At 40.0% G+C, this 25,117-nt stretch overlaps 1 protein-coding gene across 2 annotated transcripts in view; it reads right to left on the reverse strand.

Moving 5' to 3' along the window:
- LOC122670716 (DNA-directed RNA polymerase III subunit 2) overlaps positions 1–25,117 on the reverse strand; it is a 148,500-nt gene that overhangs the window by 81,051 nt on the left and 42,332 nt on the right. For both annotated transcript variants that reach the window (XR_006334243.1, XM_043867679.1), the window contains exons 16-22: positions 22,456–22,515; positions 22,274–22,366; positions 6,637–6,738; positions 6,434–6,544; positions 6,190–6,306; positions 851–967; positions 697–777 (exon numbers count right to left, since the gene is read on the reverse strand). Coding sequence is in view for 1 of the 2 variants with exons in the window: in XM_043867679.1 (XP_043723614.1) it covers positions 697–777; positions 851–967; positions 6,190–6,306; positions 6,434–6,544; positions 6,637–6,738; positions 22,274–22,366; positions 22,456–22,515 (681 nt within the window). In the remaining variant the exon portion in view is untranslated. The remainder of the gene's footprint in view (positions 1–696; positions 778–850; positions 968–6,189; positions 6,307–6,433; positions 6,545–6,636; positions 6,739–22,273; positions 22,367–22,455; positions 22,516–25,117) is intronic.

Raw genomic sequence — 25,117 nt, forward strand, 5'->3', positions numbered from 1 at the left:
ACAAACTATCGCCTCTGTCTTTCTCATTTTCTCTCTTTCTCTCTTTCTCTCTTTCTTCTTCTCTTATTCACAGACCACATATTTCAGAGTGACTCAATCCAAAACCAACATCAATATGAGAATTGGACTGCAATTTGATTCTCAAAATCCAAAACTCAATGGTATTCCTCTGGATTCATGCCTGGGGTAACAATGAGGCAGGCTAAATGGGCAAGCCACCAAGCATTTCAGATGTAGAAGTCTCCAGGTACATAGAATTAATATCCCCCCAAACCCAGAATAAGGGAACTCATCTGCAGTTAAGAGTTAGCAATCTTGGCTTCCAAGAGAATGAGTTGTTCAACAGGAAGTTGGGTAACAGGTCTTCCTCATCAGGTGAGAGCAGTGAAGAGCCTGTAGAGTAAACCAACTAATGATGCAGATTGAGTACCGCCATCATCAAAGCCATAATGTAAAAAGGTATAAAGGATGATCTGCAGTTCCAATTGAGTTCATTGTTTAACTCTTTATGCTGGAGTAATACTGTTAAATTGCATAACAATAAAAACCGTGTAGCAGCCACTAATGCCCATAAAACATAGAAGACATAAGGTGATAAAGATGGTATATCAGCAAAAAATAAATAAAATTAAGTTGAATAAAAGAACCACTAGAACAGAAATGCAAGTTAATAAAGTTACCCAATAAAAGCCTTACCTGCTTTTCATTGACAAAGATGCTTATAAATTCCCCAATTTTACCGGCTCTACGCAATTTTCTCATGGCATTTGCAAAATGCTACAGCACAGAAGTAAGAATAAGGTGTTGGCCATATAAAAGCAAACAACCATAGAAGTCGGCCATTATGTACCTGTGGCTGCCTATGCTTGCCAAGAATAAGCCCATTAAATATAACCAGAAAAGAATTTGGGGTGTGAAGCTCTTCTGCAGACAGCAGCTCCAAGTCTTCCACGCCCAAGCTGTGACACTGGTGAAGAAATTAAGAATGATGACTGTGCATACAAAAACCAAGGATTTACATATACCTGTACATAAATAAATGCATACACTTACAGACTTAAAAATATACCAAGATAAACTGTTGAATCCAGACCCCTTAGTGGAGAAAATAACCACAAAACTCTACTGAGGAACAGAGTAGGAAAGTTATGAACAATAGTTTTTACAAATAAATTTCCCTTTATTGCATTATTTTCACACATTATATACTTAACAAAACCCGCCACCCAACAACTACAATGGTACAACTACAAGGATTAAACATATCAAAGATAATTTAGGAAAAGCTCTAATACATGATCAATTGAAAGAAAGTAGTTTGAGGTGGCATGGTCACGTGCAAAGCTTTCCAACAAGTCCAAGATTGCATAAATCTGATTTACATTAAAGGAGTTATATACCGGTCAAACTTAATTTGGTGTGCGTGAATGCTGTCACAATCACTCTGAATGAAAATATTTTTTTGGACATCAAAACAAACGAATATTTTACCGCACTTTTGATTTTTAGCAATGTTTTACCATATTAAGATTTATGGAATTTTTAGATTTTAGAAAAAGCCCCAGCATTAGAAAGTTGAAAATTGTACCTACCGCCGAAAATCCAGTTTTTGTTCTTGAACTAGAGGGTTGACTTTATTTCCTTTTGGAATTTGATTTTTTAACTATTTTTATTGCATTAAAAATTGGGGGGTATTGCTTATTTATGAATAATATCTTAAGTAAATGTAATACAAAAACATTTACTTAAATGACATTAGGCATAAATAAGTGTCTATCCTCTGTCTGTATACCAAGGTTTGCATAGATAGGTGTTTGTATACCAAATGGCAGTCTCAATAGAAGTGGAACAGTATCCCAGTCGAGATAGCTCGAGATCTAGAAGTTTTATAAGGTGAGTTGGGTCGACCCTGGGAAAAACCGAGATCTCGTGAGATTTAGTTCCATGGTGACGACCTACAAAAATCAGGTTTATTCCCAATCTCTATGGATATAGTTGCAACCTAAATCAGAGACTTATAAATAAGATCTGAAAGAGAGTTGCAATGATCTCACTTGCATTAGGGAAAAAGGTAATCAACAACATGAAAAAAATAATTAATTCATAGAATAGGGGAATGGAATTCAAGGGGTAGAAAACAAAAATGGAAGGCTTTATTGGTTGATTAGTGATAAACAAAAAAAAAATTGCACCTAATTTCAGAGAAAGAACTTTGAAATAATATGGACAACAATTGGAAAACAGAAATAGGAACCATCAGCAAGAAGGGAGGTAGCGTAACTAGAGAGAGAGAGAGAGAGAGACACACACCTGACATAGTCTCTATGAGTCCACAGAAAGGAAGAGAGCGTAAGTATTAAACCCCCCCAATGCCAACCCGAATGGGTAATCAAGCCAAGATCGAATCTGGAAGAGAGTATGGGTAGGTATGAAAATAGATAACTAAGTTTTTTTTTTGGTGAATAAATATATTACCAAACCTCAGGAGGGGGCAGGGAGAAAAAAAGGGGGGGAATATACAAGAGAGAAGGAAGAAAAAAAGGGGGGGGGAAACAAAGAACAATCAACCCGACCTACGCAGAGGGAGAGACTGCAAGAGAGAAGAATCGAGACCCCAGGATACAACAATATGCCTGTTCCTTGAGGTATCCAAAATTTCCCTGTGATGAATAAAATTAAGCTTAGAGGACATGTCGAAGGAGATGGCTTTCCAAATCAAATCAAAAGATCGAGAATTGGAAGTCCATCTCCCAAGGTGCCTTTCCATCAAGATATGACAAATAGTGGTGCCAAAAACAAGCTTCCCAATAGTGTTACAGATAGTAGTCCCAAAGAATGTCATGTCCATCCAGAGCCATTCTCGCTCAAAGGCAAGGGGTCTCCTGCATCGGGGCCATATCAAGGAAAGCGCTTTTTTCCATATGGGGGAGGTGAATGGGCAATCAAAGAAGAGGTGAGGTATGTCTTCATGGCCATTCCAACACAGGGTGCAAGAAGGGGAGACAGAGATATTGTGGTGGAGAAGGAATGCTTGGGTAGGGAGGCAAAGACAGAGTTCTCCAGGCTATGAAACTGTGGCGAGGGAAAAAAGTCGTTGGGGGAAGGAAGCCAAAGAACCTTATCCGCATGAGGAGGGGGGGGGGAGGGACGGGACCAGATTTAGGAGAGAATAGAGGGATTAAGAGAGGGGGGAGGGGTCCAGGAGCGTAGGGAAATGAGGGAGGAGAAAGGGGTAGCTTTTGGAACACCAGAAGAATGGATCGATCTGGGCCCAAAGAAATTGTAAAGAACCCCAAGAGGATGCCAAGGATCAAGCCAGAGAGAGGTGGAGGAGCCATCAACAATAGAGGTTGATATACCTCGGAGGGCGAGGGGGCGAAGGAGGAGAATTTTACACCATATCCAAGAGGAATAAGAGGGAATAGAGACAGACCAGATGGAGTCCGTCTTGAGAAGGTGGGAGTAAACCCAATTGACCCAGATGGAGTCCTGGCGGTAGGAGAATTTCCAAATAAGTTTAAGGATGCCCACAGTATTGGAGTCACGAATGCGACGAATGCCAAGACCTCCCTCAGATTTGGGAAGACAAATGGACTTTCAACTGATTGGGTGGAGGAATTTAGAAGTGTCATTCCATTTCCAGAGGAAAGCACAGAAAAGGTGTTCCATGGCCTTGACGGTGGCTTTGGGGAGCTGGAATCCACAATTTGACTCAAGGATGGATGGATCTGAACCAGGCTAGGCTAGGCAGTGGTTCTGGTCTTGGACTTGGGCTTGGGCCTGTGCAAGTGACTTTTGGAGAATAGGCGTGTTGGCCTATTGGCTGGTGGATGCCCTACATCAACTCTCCCCTTCTTAGAAAAAACTCGACCTTAAGTTTTGGTCAAGGATGAAATCAAGCTTAGTGTGATGGAGATCAGATTTTTTTAATCCAAAACAATACCCTGGCAGCTCTCTGAAGTCGGGGGTGTAGTCGTGCAATTGTGGTTCACGTTCATCAAAACAGTTTGGCAGAAAAATAAAATCAATATTCTCCATCTCCACCTCTGGTTTAATCCCAGTTACAAACGGAGTAACCACATATTCTTCATAAACTATTTCACTATTCTTGATCTCAATAGTGGAAAAAAGTATCAGTAGAAATCTTCAGAATTGCATCAGCAATCTTCGCTTCAATGGAAGTGCTGAATTTATCAATCACGTTCTCATCTACTGTTTCAGCAAGGTCTTCGTCTTGAATTTCTTCTATTTTGTATACTTGAATTTCTTCAACATAGGCTGGAGAATCTCGATCTGTTCAACTGTTGTTGACAATGCTTCAATCACTGTTTCTTCTTCTTGTGTTGATCCAATTGGTTCTTCCTGTGGTTGCACAGTTGGTGTGGTCATTACTGGCTTTAATCCTCTCAAAACTTAAGTCTTGTGTAGATGTGAGGGTCTTAGGATACAAATATTGTCAATCGGATCAAACTCACCCTTTCGTTGTTCTAGCTAATCATGACCAACTCTAATAATTTTCTTTGAACTTGGGAAGATTTGGCATTGAGCACTATCATAGTATGAGGTCATTTCAAAATTCAATGATCACTTGATTGGCAGGCTCAATAACTATCTCACCTGTTTGAGACAACATATCCACAATGGATTGTGAAGTGGTGTTGTCACGCCATCATTCACCAACAACCAACAAGTTTGTTCTTCCATTAGGCAGTCGAACTCTGGTCTTGAATATGAAGGAATTTGAATCAAGGTTGGTCTCGCCTCCAGCCATGCTCTGATACCAATTCGGTGCAAACCCAAATGGGTAAGCAAGCCAAGATCAAATCTGGAAGAGAATAGGGGTAGGTATGAAAATAGATAGCTAAGTTGTAGAGCTGGAATCCACAATTTGACTGAGGATGGCTGGATCTGAACCAGGCAGGCTAGGCAGTGGTTCTGGTCTTGGGCTTGGGCCTGCACAAGTGACTTTTGGATAATAGGCATACTGGCCTATTGGCTGGTGGATGCCCTGCATAACCCCCCCCCCTTTCCCTTTCTGGATCCTCTTTCCATCATAATGTGGGAGCCATATCGCAGAACGAATTCTTTGGTTCCTCAGAACAATGCTCTAAGCACACAATTCTGCTCAAAAGGGAATTCTAAGCACAATTGGAATGGCTCAGTTCTGTTTTAGGTACAATGCAACACCAGCCAAAAGGAGCTAGGGGCAAGAAGTGAGAAAGATCTGCATGGATTAGGGTTGACAAGAAGGGTATGAATAGAGTTGAATGCCAAAACAGGTTCCTTGTATCTAACCCCATTTAGATGGTTAAGGCTTCATTGAGCTCAGTCAAGTTGAGACTGTTTGAGTTGATTGTATAAAAACCTCTCTGCAATTAGATCAATAAAATCCTGATATTGATATGTAATGATTCATGCTAATTAATTCATTTATTTGGAGAAATAATGATAAAGAAAATAAGAGAAGAAGGTCCATATCGGTTGATGCCGACAAGGGATTAGCAGAATTCACACAAGTACGATAAGGTAGCTCAAGAGCAAAGTGAGTTCTCTGACAAAAAGAAGAGGAGTCATTAAGAGAAGGGGAACTATATATAAGAAAGGGATTCATGTACTGATTGCTGCCTACATCTTTGTTTTACACATTAACACAGCAATCTTCGCTATACTTTTTAGTTATTGGGAGAACCCAAGAACTCTCTTACGAATCCGTGAAACAACTCTCAGAGATCTTTTTCCGTTTTTTGGATGGGCGCCTTGGTCGCTTAGGTGCCTTGTTGGTGTCGCCTTAGTTTTTGACCCCCCCCCCCTCCCAGCACCTTGGGTCGCCTAACGCTTTGACACATGGAAGGCAAAGAAACTAATTTGAAAGGAAGGATCCAAAGATGTTTAGATAAAGGTAAACAGGAAATACCTTCAAAAAGAAGAAGGGGAGGGGGACGTAATGGGGAAGACAAGCACAATAGGTAATCATTGTGCAAATAGACATTACCAATCACGTTATTTTGTACTAGCAGTCAGTTTAAATGAAAACCATTTCCCTTCCTACTACACCCCCCCCCCCCAATACCTTCCTTGAGGATACCAAAGGAATAAGAAGCAACAAGAGTTCTCAATCTTCAACAATCTACATACAAACTCCCAGCCAAGGATATTCCAAGTGGAAGGTTAGAAATTAAGCAAACAGACCAGAATAATCAATGGACCTTCCTCTTCATCAGTCGTTACATGAGTCATCAGAGCCAAGTTTTTCACCAATCCACAAGCTTCACCTTCAGGAGTGTCACAAGGGCAAAGCATGCCCCACTGTATGAAAAGAAGACAAACAGAAGACAGGAATCAGAGAAATAAATGAAAAAAGAACAGCCTAGGTAACCACATATATTTAACCATAAGCTGCAAGCTTGTGGCAGTAAAGTGGCAGCATCCTCACCTGGCTAGGCTGTAATGCTCTGGGTCCACTTACTTTCCTGGACTTCTCAAACTGTGGTGAGATTTTGGTCATGTGGCCTACGGTTGCAATGAACGAGAGCCTAGCAAGAACCTATTAAACAAACAGAAGTGCAGAACTCTAACTTCAGCTATTACAAAAGCAAAATGAAAATATGAAATGGAGAACAAAGAATAGAATACAACCTGTGTCATGCCTTTTCTGTTCATTCTGAACCGTTTGACATCCCAATTTCCAGTTGAAATGGCTCTTTCAAGCCCATGGGTAATACTATCTTTCACAATATACTTCAAAAGAAAAGAGAAGAAAAATAATTTTCCATTTAGACTTTAAATCTCTTGAGATGGAAGAAGTGGCAACACCAAATGTTAGTGCATACATCACTTTCAGTCAACAAATGAAAGCAGTTTGACCTAATTTCAAGATTAAATCTTAGAGCTTCAACAGAAACACAAAATATTTACGGCAATTTAATCTGTAAGTTTTAAATTGGTAAGAAATCTGGAAAAACTCATTTATGATGGGTTATAATGCGACGGACTATAGAAAAACCATGGCAACCAACATTTTATGAGAATTCTATATAATTTAAAAGAAGAAAGCCAAAAGTTGATCACAATTTCAGAATTATAACAAGATAGACTATTCCTAGACTGCCAGACATTAATGTCATTTTCAGGTGTTTCAAAGAGAATAAAAATAGAGAGGTGCGTCCAGAGTGTTGTCTGATCAATGTATTCCTTTGAAACTTAAAAGGAATATTTTATAAGAGAGTCATATGACCGGCTATGACATATGGTGCAGAATGTTGGGCAGTTGAGAAGCAACATATAGATAAACTCAGTGTAGCAGAGATGAGGATGTTGAGATGGATGAGTGGCAAAACTAGGAAGGATAAAGTAAGGAATGATCATATTAGAACTGATTTTGGAGTAGCTCCGATACATAATAAGCTACAAGAAAGTCATTTGAGCTGGTATGGCCATGTCAACGTAGGCTTTTGGATGCTCCAGTGCGGAGGAGTGATTTGATTTAGATTGAAGGAACTAGAAGAACCAGGGGCAGACCTAAAACAACCTTAGGAGAAGTAGATAGGAAAAACATGCATAGCCTACATAATGACCTAGAAATTAGAAACCTAAGAGTATATAATTTATTAATTTCTGCCCAGGGGTATTTTTGTGATTTTACACTAATGGTAATTTCGTAAATTACTGTTATTCTTTCCTTAATACCATTAGGTGAAGAATCTGATCTTAGTTATAACCTAGTATTGGTTGGCATAAAGGTATAACAATTAAAGAGTACTTTAATTCTATACTTAAATTGATTGGTGGATTTAATAAAAAATTGAAGTGTTAGTCTATTGGTTGTGGCTTAAGTTAGTGAGAGGTCTTGGGTTCAAGTCTTACAAGCCTTAAAGGGGAGGAGTATTTTAATTAAAATTCTTTTATTTTTTAGTCCAAGCCTATGATGGGTCCCACCATAGCAAGTAATCGTAAAAATGTGAGAGAAGGCTGAATCGTGAAAGGGGAAGAGGTTCTTTTAGTCAACTAGGAATTAGAAATTAGAGAATAAATAGGAGACTATATTTTAAAAGAGAGAGAGAAAGGGGCAGAATAGAATAGTGAGGGATAGGGAGAGAGAGAATAACAGGAAAAAATGGGGCAGAAAACAGAAGAAGAAGAGAGGAGGAACACTGCAAGTTGCTGCTACTGTGAGACTACAACCTGCTGCTGCTGTTGTTCACTGCTAATAATAGGACTTGTGCTCACTTGCGGCTCTGATTTTCAGCCCCCCAGTTTCTGCTGCAACTTCAGACCTATATAACTGGAGATCTGTCCACTAGAATCAAGTGAAATTTGAAGGATAAACTTCTGCCAATCTCTACTCTGTTCGATTCCAATTGAATCAGATCTGGTAGCTAATTAGTTTGAATCCCTTAACCTTCTAATTTCATTCTACCTTCTAATTTCTTCCCTTTCTTAATCTATTGGGATCTTACGGTTTGGAAGTTGTTTGACCCTAAAATTTCAGCAACTTTTAATCTGCATTAGACCTTGACTCCTTAAGGTCACAAACCGCATTCGACCCTACAGTTTCTATTCTGGTTCAGATTATTTCTGCCCATATAACTCTCGGATTTGGGCCTATACTTGTTAGCTTCTGATCATTGACTCCTTTGTTGGTACTGTTATATGTCTATTGTGGGTACTGTTGGGGTTAGTTTACTTGTGAATTAACCTTATATTAATCCTACTCAATTGATTTTTAGATCTGAAATCTTGTAGGTTCACTAGTCTAGATAACAGAGTAGCGAAGATATAGCAGACGATGGAGGAGTGGGCTCCATTCATTGTACCACCACCACCACCTCAATGATGAAGACATGATAAATGGCAGGAACTTAGCTTTAGATTTTCTATCTATCTTTTTTTTTATCAGCTTGTATAATCTTTCTTAGTCTAGTTCAGTTTAGAAATTTTTTCTTTGTGTATTTTCCTCTTCTTTTTTTTTTTTGGTTCAAATGCAAAGCCAATGCAATGACTGAATTTATCAATGAAACGGCTTTTGCAACTATCTAAAGTAATTTCCTACTTGTGTCATCTTTTTTTTTTTTTCTTTTTTTTTGTTGATAAGGTTTTTAGTTTAGTCCAAAGGTTCTATCAGATTATGAGTTAATAAGACAAAACATCTCGCTCTGATACCATGGTGTCACACCCCTCTCCTTGTAACCCAGGAGATGTGACTGACATGCTTACCATCATCCTACTCAGCCTGCCAGGATCTCAGACACAGTACCTTAACGTCACAATCACACTCAAGAGAATCATAATAATTAGAGACAGTGGAAGACTAAAATATGGTAATATTGATTCTCATAGTTGGGAAATCTAAATGTGATAAAATATTACATATCGTAGGTTTATTCTTGATCCAACAGTTAACCATAATGTAAATAATAATAATTACATCAAGTGGTATAAACTCTGTCCGAAATAAAAAATGGTGGGCACCGCGTCCTCGATCACAATACATCGTAAGCACAATAGTCATCCGCAACCGGCATCGTGTCCCTCGGGTTCTAGTGTCCACTAGTCTTCATCATACTCTAAAAGGGGGTATCCATGTGGCGTGAACTTCAATAAGCTTAGTGAGGGGAAGGGGGCCTGCAAGCATACACACAGTCCATGAAGCGGTGCGTGAATTCATTTTATTATTATCCACCTAACAACAAAACTAAGTCTTTGGTAATCGTGCTATTACAACACAGGCAGTACCCCTGGGCTCGAAAAATGCCTCGTCTCCCAACGATACAACCCTAGTTGCAGAGGGAGCCTACTAGTCCCGAAATGTGCCTAGGTCACCCAACAAACGCCAATAACCCTAGCCTTTGCCCAGTCCCGGAATGTGCCTCGGTCACCCGGGTTCGGGAATGATATTCCGGAATTACCATCAGTTATCCAACACCTTACCCCTATTGGCAAGGGTCGTAGCATGAGGTTAATTATCCTAAGCACCATTCAATCGACATGACAATGCATGACTATATGTGTATAAGTAATCCGTGCCCCATACCATGGGTCTACAAATACACATGATGAAGACAATCATGCCAAATGCATCATGACAATGACGCATGAATATGCATATATCAAAGGCCGAGATCATAGTACCGGAATTCCCATCAGCCACGCTATCCTCCCATCTCCTTTAGCATACACACACATACAATAAGTACGATGAATACGGCACCGGAATCCCCATCGTCCAATCCGCAACCCATTTTCATGGCTTAATGCAACAATTATCTCTAATGCAACAATTATAGAATTTAAATGCAATTAGTATGGCAAATGTCCATTCTGCAACCCATTTCCAAGCATAACCTAATGCAACATGTATGCTATACAATTAGCATGGCAATCACAGTACCGGAACATCCTCAACCACACCGTATCCCATTTCCCAAACACACCATACAACCAAGATATAAAACAATTAAAGCATACATAGTGAAGTTATAAAATAAAAACATGCATAGTGAGGTTATATAATTAAAGCATGCATAGTTAAGATCATAGAATAGAATGATGGATGCCATGCGTGTATCACACAACACTTCTGAATTTAAAACACTCCAGAAATTAAGTCAAACCACACCCACTCACCTTGTCTTAAAGACTTGGCAATTAAATCCCAAAATCAAAGCTCAAGCAACTCCCTAATAGACCTCATCGGGTTGATTGTCTATAACCTAATTATGTGCACAAGGTGTTAGATCAAGCGTTGAAAGAATGCCTGAAGAATTCCAAGAAAGGCAGAGTGGAAATCAACTTTGGGAACCCACTGGCAAAAGACACCGGTTGATTAGTGATTGATTGGCTGGTGGCAGAAGTAGAAGCTTTGGTTTTCAAATTTGTCAACCGGCAGAACCCCATAGGCAGATCCAAATCTCCCGATGGTGATCGACCGGTGGACAATCCGAGAATTGGGTTTCAGTTCAAGTTCCATCCGACAAAGTTATGGGGTCATTTTTGATCCATAGAGATTGTAGGGAATCACTCCACCTACCTTTTGAAACAAACGGCATCGAGATTCACTGCACAGAATAGGAGATTCGATCGAATCTTCGATCGAAACCCTAAAACCTAGGTTTTGACTGTTTTCACGCAAAACTCTAGGGATTCAGCCTGTCAGCAGGTTGCGGGCGTGCATGAGGGTGCAGTACCCTAAAACAATAGCACACCAACTGGTCATAGAGCTTAGCACTGGGTTTCAAGTGAAATCCAACCAAAAATCTTAAACCCTAGGTTTGTAAAACCGGCGGAAATAAAGAGGAAAAGACAGGGAGCAGTGTTCCTACCCGGCACTGAGTAGGGACAGTAGCCCTGAAGTAATCTGGGCTCCTTTCCTTCTTCCTTCTTCTTTTTCTCCTACCTTTCCTTTTTTTTTCCTTCCGTTCTTTCCTTCCCACGACTTTGGTGATGTGAGTAATGAGCTTTTAGAAGCTCATAACTTATTTGTAGGTTTAAGCCACTAAGGTCCGTTTGCTTGCGCGACTTATTTCAATCAAACTGTTTATTTCTCCAGTTGGACCACATGGGCCCACCACCTTGACCTCGTATTGGTTACGAAGGTAAAGGTGAGTCTCACAATGAGTAGAGACACGCGGGAGAGGGTTTAACGCGGCACACTAGGGTCTCACAGCCAATAGTTCATTTTTGGACAGCAAGGCCTACCAACTGATTTAACCGGCAAATCATGATCTGCCTGTGATTGGCCGGTTGATGAATTCCAGTTCTGATTCAGCTGGGATTTCACCAGTGTTTCTCTCCCACTTTCAAAGGTATTATAGGGTGGTTATGCACAATATAATGGTGATATTATACCATAATCTTGAAGGTTAAAATTACACCATCCGATCACTTACCATCAATCATTGGGAAACTACTCCCACTACCCATCAGTATCCAGTGTAGACAGTTGCCGGAGCAGCACCTACTGTAAAAAGTTCAAATTAGGCTTGTTTTGGGTATGGGTGTAACAGCCACTGCCTATCTTTCCACCATCTCTCGGCCCTGGATCATCGATGCAGGTGCAACCGATCAAATGACAGGATCTCCAAGTAACTTTTCTTCTTTGTCTAATTCCTCATCCAGTGTCACCCTAGCTGATGGCTCTCTTGCCGAGGTTCAAGGTACATGAACGGTGCCACTGACCCCTTCTCTGTCAATGTCCTCTATTCTTTATCTACCAAAATTTTCTCACAATATATTATATGTGAACATGGTATAAAATCTCGCGATATATCGGTGATATATCGCCATATTTCGTGAATCTCGACATGTCCGAGATACGAAACACTTCCGAAACAAAAAAATACAATATCTCGTCGATATATCGTGGATCTCACGATATATCGCGAGATATTGTAAAAGTGACAAATAGTGTCACACTAAGGGCCTTATAATTCCATATTTCGCAGCTCTTGGTCGATATTTCGACCGAGAGCTGCTGAAAATCAAATTTTCTCTCTTCTTCCTCATTTTTTGCTTTTCTTCCTCCCTTCCAAGCCTCATCCAAGCATTGTTGAAGCTCCTTGTCGCCGGGAAAACAACGGAGGGTCATCTAAGCTCATCATCCAAGCCTATTTTCATTATTTAAGGTAAATTCTATTTCTCTAAAACTATTTTTTTTTTTTAAACTTTGTACAAATGTTGTTGGATGTTGATGATATTAATATATGTTAGACACCGGAGCCGATCTCTGACCTCACAGGTTGTAAATTTTTTTCCATATGTATTTTTTTTATTTTTTTCTGGTTTTAAAAATTCATTTTCCTACAACTAAAATAGGAAATAATTAGGGGTAATATGACTTAGATGGTAATGAATTAAATATATGTTAGACACCAATGGCCGATCTACGGCTTCACAGTGGTCAGATTTATTTTTCTGCTCTTAAATAATTCTTTTAATTTTCAAAAATTAAGAAAAATATATAAAAAATTAAAAAAACAGAAATAAATAAGGAAAAATATGAGTTTTAAGTTTAAAAAATAATGAAAAAATATGAAAGTTATTTCTATATGTTTTGAGATGCATTACATGTATATTATGTTTACTAATTTTTGGTTTTGTTGTGTTAGGTCAATACTTATATTAACATTATATATAAAAAATTGGTTTTAATTATGTGAAAAATATAAGGGTTAGGGGAAAAATATTAAATAACTATACAAGTGTATTAGTAATCTAAAAGTATCAATTGAAGTACATCTACATTAAGTTTTTTAATTATTTGTGTTACTTACATTCCAGTAAACAAGTATCATTATGGCGGATCGTGATAGACAACGTGCGAAGGGCAAGCAAAAGGTGGGGGAAAGTAGTCAACAAAGGGGGCGGAGGGAACAAAGAGAACAGAGGGAACAAGAGAGACCAGCCAGCCAGCATAGGGGTGACATTGCATGGTTACATGGTACTCCCATTGATGGGGATAAGAGAAAATCTATATGTAACTATTGTCACATGCAATTTATGGGAGGTGGGTCCAGTAGACTTAAACAACATCTGACTGGAGGATCTAAAGATGTTGTAGGTTGTCATATGGTCCCTACTGAAGTAGCCAGGGAGATTGGTGATAGTTTTAGGGGAAGAAAGAAGAGGAAGGCTGACAAGCAAAGGATAAGAGAACAACTTGAGGATACAATGAGGAGTTCGATGGGAGGAGGAAGACGATACAATGATGATGATGATGATGATGATGATGATGACTCCTCTGATGATGATGACATTGCAGTACCTGATGACATTGCAGTACCTGATGACATACAAACAGCAGAGGAGGCTAGGGATTTTAGGCGGACTGTTTCAAGGAGTAGAGTAAGTTTTCAAGATGATCAATAGAGACAAAGAGTAGGGGGTAGTGGAGGAGCTGGCAGTTCTAGAGGTCCTAGAACTTTGAATCATTTTAAAAGATCACAAAGTGTGAGGGCAGCCCCAACACCTCTACCAGTACCAGTACCACCATCCACATCTGATCCTAAATTGCATAAGAAGAAAGGAAGCAGTCAACCCAGAATCAAAGGAGCATGGAAGGGGATGAAGGGATTGGTTAAAGAATCAATAGCTAAGTGGATGCTATACCATACCATCCCAGCAAACACTGCACAAGGCCCCCATTATGATACCATGATAGATACCATTGCAGAGGCTGGCCCAGGATTCAAGGGCCCCACCCCATATGAGGTAATGAATGTTTATCTACCTCAATAAAAGAGTGAGATTGATGAGTACATTAGTGAGATGAGGAATATGTGGGAGACATATGGGGTGACTATAATGGCAGATGGATGGACTGGGCCTACAAGAAAGTCCATCATCAATTTCATGGTTTATTTTGATGGGAGGACAGTGTTCCTCAAATCTATGGATGCATCCAAAGAGATGGATGCAAAATATATTTACAGATTGTTAAAGGAAGTAGTGGAAAAAGATGTGGGTATTAAGAATGTTGTCAGTTGTAGCAGACGATGGAAGTAACTTCAGTGGCGGTGAGAAGATGATGAACAATAGTAAGTACCGGCTCTTCTGGACTCCTTGTGCAGCCCATTGCATTGACTTAATGCTAAAAGATATGGGAAAGTTAAAGTTGGTGAAGACTGTGGTTGAAAGTGCAAGACAAGTCACCAATTTTGTATACAACCACTCCTATGTACTCAATCTATTGAGGGAAAAATGTAGGGAGTGACTTGGTTAGGCCTGGCATCACAAGATTTGCCACCAACTACATTGCTCTCAAAAGCATTGAGACAAAGAAGGTCGGCCGAGAAGCATGTTTGCTTCCGAGGAGTGGTTTGAATGGAAGGGTTCCAAGAGCTGCAAATGGGAGGGAAGCACAAACAACGATTTCATCTCGAGGACTTCGGACCAAACTAAGCAAAGTGGTGAAAGTTTTAGAGCCGATAGTTAAAGTTCTACATGTTCGACTCCGCTCGAAGGGCCCAACCATGCCAGTCCTATATCGCAATAGACTTGATGAAAGATAGTGTCTATAGTGTGGCTCCTCGCGATAGAGCAAACACTTCTTAGATATCATAAATGCTCATTGGGAGAATCAACTTATGCATCCACCGCATAAGGTGGTGAAGTAAATTTGTTTTATGTTTACTAATTCATAGTATTATTATTTACTAATTACCTATGCATTTCGACAATACCTCTATTCTATATGTCATATTTCAAAGATACTACTAACCCTAAGTATCAATATAACAATAGGCTTGGGTTGGAAACTCAACTTATCGATCTTGTGAAACAAGTAGTGAAGAAGTTGGAGCCGGATAGCTTGACAACAAGCAATTTGCAACAATGAAGTGAGTTCATTTGGAAACTCAACTTATTGATGCTTTCAAATAAATAGTGAAGAAGTACTTACTAATTTTCCACACGGGTGTAGATCAAGGTATTTAGGGATGCATTGGGAAGTTTTGGAACCGAGGTCGCGATACAAGGCGAGCACGTGGTGATCTTGGTAATTCTTTTAAGTTTTAAATTACATATGTATTGAAATTTAAAAGTTGAAAGTTGAAACAACATTTGACACATGTCTTTTTTGTTGTAAACTTGTAATGCAATGAATGGTGGGTGTTGTATGGGGAATCGGTGAAAACTTAAGAAGAATAGCAATTAAAGTCCTTGCCCAAACATGTTCTACATCCTGGTTGTGAGAGGAACCGGAGTACCTTTGCACTCATCCACTCCAAGAGGCGCGCAAGATTGGGGTCTCAACGTTTATCCGACATGGTGTATATGCACTACAACTTGAGGCTGAAACGCAACACATACGCACGGGACATGAGGGACAGAGGGGCACCATTGATCTAGCCGACATCTTTCAAGTTGACTCACGATGAGGACCCTATTGTGGATTGGGTGAGGATAGAGGTGAGCCGTGTTGGATGAGGAGGGAGGTAGGCCCGACCCCATGATAGCTTCCGAGATTGGTGCGATGTGGACGAGTATACGATCGACGAGGGTCGATACATGCGAGGAAGCCTCACCCATACCATTCCACCACCGGTGGCATGTTATTGCGATGATGAAAGGCTGGTGCTAAGTCCTCGAATGATGATGATGGTGATGATGGTGATCTTTGGTGGTGGTGATGGTGATCTTTGGTGGTGGTAATCTTTGGTGGTGGTGATCTTTGGTGAAGAATTTGCGGCATGCGAGGCGTTATGTGGTAGGCCAGGAAGCCGGGATACGGCACCTGTAGAGCCATTCCGATTCACTGGAGAGACACAGTTTGATCATGCCACACAAGATACGGACCACGGAGCACGTGCTCTCGCACCCCCACCCTCGAGAGGCCCCCTACATACATACAACAGGAAGCGTAAGGGTCGACAAACACAGTTGCAACCTGATCACATGGACATTGATAACCTACCTAGCTCTGTTGGTGGTTTGAGTATGGGTGATAGGGAGGGAGGACCGACTGGACATTGGCGTGCCCCATCTTTTGACGCACCTGCCACTCCATTGGCATCGGATTATGGTGCATCACAACCTTACGGTGGATATGGATATGGATCATCATCATATGGGATTTAGTGGGTAGGGGACTATGACTACGATCCCAGTCCCAGGGACATCTTGGATCATCTTTTGTAGATAATATCTTTGCATACCCTAGCGGACCTAGCTACCAACCTCACCAAGATACACGCAGCCAATGGCATCGCCTCTTGCGCCGGCGCCAACATCATATCACAATGGATCATCTTCTTCACGGACTGGATCGATTGGTAACCCTAGTTTATATCCTAGGATAGGTTATCTACAGTATGTTGATGATTCCATTTACGTGACACTTGTGGATGACTACACTCGTTTCTTCTTCGATTCTATACCGTGGTCCACATATGTCCTTCAAACAGAGAGAAATGGACGTCGACTCCAGCGAGGCATGAGTGGGATTGATCCAAGGAGGCACAGCAACTACTATTAGCAGTTTAGCACTAGTAATTTGTAACTTAAGTTGTGATTTCATTAATCTATATGTATTTAACTATTTATACATTAGGGTCGGCGACCGTATGTCAATCAAGGGTACAAGCCCAAAACACCAATTTGAATTCACATTTTTACAATTTTATGGTTTAAATGTGTTTATTAAGCTTAAATAAGGCTGTCCATGAAGTTTCAGGCCTAGATATGGCCAAATACCCCCCGAGATGGACCCCCGAAATATTGCAGAAAAAATGCAATATTTCGGGCATATTTCGCGATATCTCGGATATTTCGGATATCTCGGTAGGCCCGAGATACCGATATATCGCGAGATATAGTACTATGTATGTGAATAAACTTGCTAAAGGATTTCAATTGTTTAGTAACTTTTTCTTCTGATGGTTGCATTCTTCAAGATCTTGTGATGAAGAAGACGATTGGTAAAGGTCGGGAGTCAGGGGGGTTGTATATGTTCGATGATCCTCAGTCTATTGCTTGTTCTCGTGCGGTTTCTCATCATCAAATCCATTGTCGTGTGGGGTATCCTTCGTTGGAGAGTTTGAAGTGGCTTGATCCTAGTTTTAGGTCTTTGTCTAGTCTAAAGTGCGAGTCCTATCAGTTTGATAAACTCCACCGTGTGAGTTATCCGTCTCGAGTCAATAAGCGATCTGCATACCCTTTTACTTTAGTTCATTCAGATGTTTGGGGTCCGTGTCCTATTACATCAACATGGGGATTTAAATATTTTGCTACTTTTATGGATGACTATTCCCAAGTCACTTCGCTCTATTTAACAAAAAATTGTTCAGAGTTATTTTTCATATTTTGTTCTTTTGTTGCTGAAATACATACTAAGTTTAAGATGCATGTTAAAGTCCGACGCAGTAACAATGCAAAAGAATATTTTTCAGCTCCTTTTTCAAACTTAATGCGTGACCGTGGTATGGTCCATGAGCGTTCTTGCTCTGACACTCCTCAACAGAATGGAGTCGCAAAGCAGAAGAATAGGCATCTGATGAAGGTCACTCGATCTCTTCTTTTTTAAAGGAAAGTCCCACAATTATTTTGGGCTGATGCTGTCATGACAGCCTGTTATCTCATCAACAGGATGCCTTCCTCTATGTTGAAGGGTGACATACCACATACTATTTTATTTCCTTCTGAGTCCTTATTCCTGTTTCCACCAAGGGTATTTGGGTGTATTTGCTTCATTCGTGATCACCGGCCAGGGTTGTCTAAGCTTGATCCCAGGTCACTAAAATGTCTCTTCCTTGGGTATTCTCGCACTCAGAAAGGGCGCAGGTGTTATTGTCCTGTGTTACGTAAATACTTTATTACTGTTGATGTGTCATTTTTTTAAGTCTACATCCTATCATGATGAGTCTTTTGCGGTTTTTAAGTTGGATGATGTCGTGCCCACTTGTATGCTTCGACGGGAGGTTCCCCACACACTACAGGTAACTCCACCACCACGGCCAACTCCAACTACTCATTTTGTCTACCGTCAGCAGCCTCATAAAGCTCCTCCTAACTCTATTGTGCCTACACCATCATCTTCCACTCCGGATCCCGAGGCAAGTACTTCTGTTGCTCCTATATCTAATCATGATGTTTGTATTGCCTTGCATTAGGGTACCTGTATTTGTACTCAGCACCCTGTGTCAAATGTGGTTTCTCATTCTGGTTTATCTGCTTTGTGTCATGTCTGCCTTTCTACTATTGAGACTCATCCTCTACCTAAGTCTATCACAAAGGCATTATCTAGCTCTGGCTGGAGGGCAGAAATGGAAGAGGAGTTGGCTGCTCTTGCCGAGAACCATACATGGGATCTTATTACTTTACCTACAGGTAAGTCTGCCATTGGCTGTAGCTAGGTTTATGCTATTAAGGTGAATCCTGATGGTTCACTAGCTCACCTTGTTGCTAACGGTTATGCTCAGGTTTATGGGGTGGATTACTCCAATACTTTTTCTCTATTTGCGGTTGGCTTCTGTGCGCTTGTTAGTCTCTCTGGCCACTTTACATCATGGGGCGTTACAACAGTTGGATGTTAAAAACGCCTTTCTTCATGGTGATTTCCACGAGGAAGTGTAAATGGAGCAACCTCCGGGGTTTATTGTTCAGGGGAGCCTCCTCTGGTTTGTAAGCTAAAGCAATCTCTCTATGGGCTCAAACAGTCTCCCCATGAGTGGTTTGGCTGTTTCACTAAGGTTGTGCTTGAATTTGGGATGCCACGGTGCAACAGTGACTATTCAGTTTTCTATCGTAACTCCAGTGCAGGGAGGATCCTCTTAGTTGTATATGTGGATGATATAGTGATTACTGGAGATGATATTGTTGGTATTGCTAGTTTGAAAGCTTTTCTTCAGCAGAAGTTTAAAACTAAGAATTAGGGAAAGTTGAAATAATTTTCTGTTGTTGAGGTAGCTCAGCCTCGAAAGGGAGTTTCTACTTCACAGAGAAAATATGTTCTTGATTTACTTGCAGAGACAGGAATGTTGGGGGGCAAAACCACTCAATACTCCTATGGACCCCAACTTGAAGCTTATTGCAGATGAGGGAGATGTCCTTGATGATCCTGAGAAGTATAGAAGACCTGTTGGCAAACTAAATTGTTTAACAGTTACTCGACCATATATTTCTTTATATTTCTTTTCCTGTTAGCGTTGTGAGTCAGTTTCTATCCTCTCCTCGCACCTCACATTGGGATGTTGTTATTCGTATTTACGATACCTAAAGAAGTCCCCCGATCATGGGTTGGTGTATGGTGATTCTGATCACAACAAGATTGAGGGATTTTCTAATACTGATTGGGCTGGATCTCCATTAGATCGGAGATCAACTACATGTTACTGTGTCTTTGTAGGTGGAAATCTTATTTCCTGGAAGAGCAAGAAACAAAGTGTGGTGGACAGATCAAGCAAAGAATCAGAATATCGAGCTATGGCTCATGCTAAAGGTGAGTTAATGTGGATAAGACAACTACTCATGGAGTTGGAGTTCCAAAATCCGTCTCCGATGGATTTGTGGTGTGATAACCAAACAGCAGTGCACATTGCCTCCAATCCTATGTTTCATGAAAGGACAAAACACATCGAGATAGATTGTCATTTTGTCCGTGAAAAAACTCAAGAAGGGTTAATCTCCACTCAACATGTTCGAACTGGGAAACAGATAGCTGATGTGTTTACAAAGTCTTTGGGGTGTGGGCGAATCAATTATATTTGTATCAAGCTGGGCATGAGGAGTTTTAGAATAAAGGCCGTGAAAGGGTTCTCGGGACTAGTACTAGTGCTAAACCCGAGACTCCTAGTAGGAGATTTTATTTACTTTATTTTTTTCCTGTTTTGCCCTTTACCCTATTGGGCTTTACTTCTCTTAATGATTTCACTATAATAGGATTGAAGTTCTTCGTCTTCGTCTTCTTGGCAAAAAAGGATCCATTTAGCACTTCCATTTTCTGAAACTAACACTTGGCAAAAATGGATCCATTTAGCCAACCCCATTTAGTTGGGATAAGGTTGACTTGAGTTGAGTTGGAAATGAAGAACCACAAAATTAACAAGCATTTCACAATTATCAAAGTGTATAATCATTAAACATTACAATCATACATATCCAAAACAGAGTATATTGTGCGTAACTTTAGTAACAATAGGAGTGCAAGTGGGGTGGTGAAAATTGATGGTAGGGAGATACTGCAAAGTGAAAATTTTTGGTACCTACATTCAATCATAAAGATGATGATCTCGAAAAGAATTAAAATAGGGTGTCTGAAGTAGAGGGGTGCGTTCAAAGTGTTTTGTGATTAACGTATTCTTTTAAAGTTCATAGGAAAATTTTATAGGACAGTCATACAACCCACAATGATATATGGAACTGAATGTTGGGTAGTGTAGAAACAACATAAAAAATAAACTTAGTATAACTGAAATGAGGATGCTAAGATGGATGAGTGGTAAAACTAGAAAAGATAGAATTATGAATGAACAAATTAGAACTAATTTAGGAGTAGCTTATATACATGATAAGTTGCCAGGAAGTCATTGAGGTGGCATTGGCATGCACATTGGAGTCCTTTGAATGCTCGGGGTGATTTGAATTAGATTGAAGGAACTAATAGAGCCAGCGGCAGCCATAAAAAGACTCTAAGAGAAGTGGTGAGGAAAGACATGCATAGCTTCAAACTAGTAACAAGTATGGCTTTGATAGAGCTGCTTGGCAAAAAAAATATCCATTTAGCCGACCTCATTTAGTTGGGATACGGTTGACTTGAGTTGAGTTGGGAATGAAGAACCATAGTTGTCAAGGCGACCAAAGGCGGTGGAGGGGATCCTAAGCGCTTATTTGACAAGGCACCGGCTTAGGAGTTACCTAGACGACCAAGGCGCCTTATTTTTATTTCTCCACTTATCTAACATTATTAAGTGTGCTACAATATATATCTTATATCATTACAAATCAATATTAAGCCACATCAAATCATCAAAATTCAACATTAAGCTACATCAAGTCATCAAAAATCAACATTAAGCCACATCAAGTCTTCAAAAATCAACATTAAGTCACATCAAGTCATCAAAAATCAATATTAAGTCACACCAAATCATCAGAAATCAACATAGAACTAGAAGACAGCAAAACTAAAGAAGCAAGCTATTGGAAGTCTGAAACAATGAAAACATACATTTGGTTTATATTGTTCTTAGAAAATATTATCTTAGCTATAAGTAATTAAACTGCTCTCGATTTGAGAAATGTTCTTGTACTCTAAGAAGTTTGACAAATCAAATGATTTTATTTTTACATGAAACTTTTTGTATTAGGTAGAACACAAAACCAGCTTTCCAACAAACCCAAGATTGCTTAAATCTGATTTATATTGAAGAAGTTATGTTCCAGTCAAACCTTACTCCCCTATCTGAATCCAATAAAAATAGTTGAAAAAATAAAATTCCAAAAGGATAAAAGTCAACCCCCCCCCTGGTTCAAGAACAAAAACTGGATTTTCGGCGGTAGGCGAAATTTTCAACTTTCTAATGTTGTGATTTTCCTCAAATCTAAAAATTCCATAAATCTTAATATGGTAAAACATTGTTAAAAACCAAAAATGCAGTAAAATATTCATTTGTTTTGATATCTAAAATAAATATTTTCATTTAGACCAAAAATCCAACTTTTGTTCTTGGAAATGAGATTGCTTCCATGAAGACTTGCTGAATTGTCCCCTTGCTGCCAGAAAAATAAACTGATTGATAAGTATTAACAGAAAATAGTTCAAAGTGTAGACTCGTCATATTACCTTAGAAATATCAAACTGACTAGACCGACTGGTCTTCCCTAGGATTGCATCTATATTCTTTATGATCTCACTATTCATTGTCTTGAACAAATCCTACAAAATAAAATACAATGAGAGAACACAGAAGTGACTAGAAAGGAGAGTATTATTAGTAGTAACAAAAATAAATGGTATCGCATTACCTCAAAAAGCAAGGATATTAATTGGCCAGATAGTTCCAACCGCTTGTTCCCCACATAATCCTGTTTTATAAAGAGGAAATATTTGTTTAAGCGGTTATTCAACCAAAAATACATTTGTTTAAGAGGAATTTCCAACAAGCAGGTTCAAAACAAAAGACACAGATTGGAGTTTCTTTTTCCTTTATCAACATGTGTTATGGATACCAACTTTGCAATCATAAGCATTTCCAGAAGGTTGGATTTTGTAACTAACCAACAAACAGATTATCACAACTACAAATAGCAAAATTCATCCATTCCCAAGATGTTTCATTGGAAGAAAGATATTTATCCCAAAGTCCATTAAATCTGACACACTGAATCCATTTTCGTATCTTCTTGAAATCCTACACATCTGACAATCCATTTTTTTCCAGTGATCCAAATAGAATTTAACGGCAGCAATTTGTATATATCAAATTCACAGTGGTTTTAGAAGGGGTTCAGCACAAACAAATAAAAGTGTTTCTCGGAAAAATACCTTTTTACTTAGAGCTGTGATTATTTGTAGTCATTGTGAATGTGAAACAAATACAGCCACACATGCACACATAAGAATGGTTGGGAGGTCAATAAATTGAAGCTTGGAGAGCTGACAATACAAGGGAAAAGTCCAACTTGTGGTGGTCATACAATTGAATTGGGCCACTAAATTTGATGTTTGGATGATCCGTATGGTTCACCAAGTACAAGAGACATTTTTGTACATGGATGAATTTATGACATGCTTATTCTTCAGAATCCCCTTTCTTTCAGATGAATAACTGGAGATTTAATGAGAAAAGGGTAAAAATATGTCTCCCTCAGCACTTATGAACATGGTTCGAGATTTCAGTCGAACCAACCAAAATAAAGTGATTTATATCAGCTTTCAACAAGAGTCAAAACAAAACGTATGTCGACTCACTAGGTATTCAATGTTTCAAACGAAATTATGGCATTTGAACTACAATTTGGTCTAGTCTAAGTTTCGGTATCGTTTCAGTCAACAGTCAAAATGTTACAAAACAGTACATATAAAAGCACTATTTCATACTGTTAAATGTTCACGCAATACCTGTTGATCCGTGACCCGGACCCGGATACATTAAAGTGTCCAGGTTCATTATGCACATGTTGCACATGTGATTTGACTAGGATTTTATTTCCTTTATTGTAATGATCTTTGATTATAAATAACGAGGCTATGGGCACATTGTTCATAAGCCATTATTCAAGGATTTCAAAATGGCATCAGAGCCAATCCGAGAATATGGGATCTAAAAATTTCTTTCCTTTTCTTGTTTTTTTTCTCTCCTCTCCATCGTGAAGTCACCCTAGCAGCAGCAGCACCGCCAGCAGCACCTCCGCCAGTCTTCAACCAGCACTCCACACCACCGCCAGCCTTCCACCAGCCCCTCACACCACCGCCAACCTCCCGCCAGCCCTCCGGCAGCCTTTCCCCACTTGTTTTCACACCACTGCCAGCCTCCCGCGGCTCTCTCTCTCTCTCTCTCTCTCTCTCTTTTTCTCGTGAGAGGACTTCCCACCTCCTTGCGATCCTTTTAGAACCTCCCCTGATGGTGAGTTGTCTCCCACCAAGGGCTCTTTTTCCCATAAAATTTTTTCCCCCATGCAGTAAACAAATCTGCGATTTTTTTTTCCATTATTATTTTTTTCTGACCAATCACCATGCCTGACAACTCTGACGTTACGTCTGCTTCCTCTAGCCCTGACGGCACATAGCAGCGTGACTTTGTTCCTTTTCCAGCCAGTCCTATAAAGTTAAATGGGGCCAATTACCTCATGTGGTCTCGTTCATGCTTGTTTGCAATCAGTTCCCGTGGTCTCTCTGGCTACATCACTGGAACCTCTGTCAGGCCTGCTGAAACTGGTTCTGCCCAAGATCGGTGGGAGAATTTTAATATTCTGGTTATGTCCTATTTGGTGAATTCCATAGAGCAAGAGATTGCCGGACGTTATCTTCTTCTCGATTCGGCGGCCAAGATATGGAAAACAGCCAAGGACACGTATTCTCAAGTTGGGAATGCCGCTCAGTCCCATGAACTTCGTCAAAAGATTCACTCCACCAAGCAGTTAGAGTTGTCCCTCTCACAATATTATAACACCATGTGTACTCTATGGCAACAGTTGGATTTTTGGGCACATTTACTGCAACTAGTGTTGCTGATGTAACAGCTTACAGAAAATGGGAAGACAGTCTTCGTGTTTTTGATTTTTTGGCCGAGCTCAATATTGAATTTGATCCGATCCAGTCTAACATCTGAATCGTGATCCTCTACCTACTCTTGAGCAAGCATATGCAATTTTTTTTGCCGAGGACAGTCGACGTATAGCCATGGTTAATCCTGTCCCTCAAGAACGATCGGCTCTTATTTCTGGTTCACAGTCTTCTGGCCGTGGCAATACTTCCGGTTCTGTTCCTAGTGATCGGCCATCTAGGGATCGTCCTCCTATTAAATGTGATCATTGTGGAAAGGAGTGGCACACAAAGGATCGTTGTTGGAAGCTACATGGTTGCCCTGCAGATACTTGGGGGCAGGGCAGGGGTAGTTCCAATCAGTCTACTGGCACACGTGCAGATCAGGCATCCACGCAAGAAGAACTTGAGCAGTCTCTTTCT

Source organism: Telopea speciosissima, chromosome 8, assembly GCF_018873765.1.
Source record: "Telopea speciosissima isolate NSW1024214 ecotype Mountain lineage chromosome 8, Tspe_v1, whole genome shotgun sequence".
In the NCBI taxonomy this organism is placed as follows: Eukaryota; Viridiplantae; Streptophyta; class Magnoliopsida; order Proteales; family Proteaceae; genus Telopea; species Telopea speciosissima.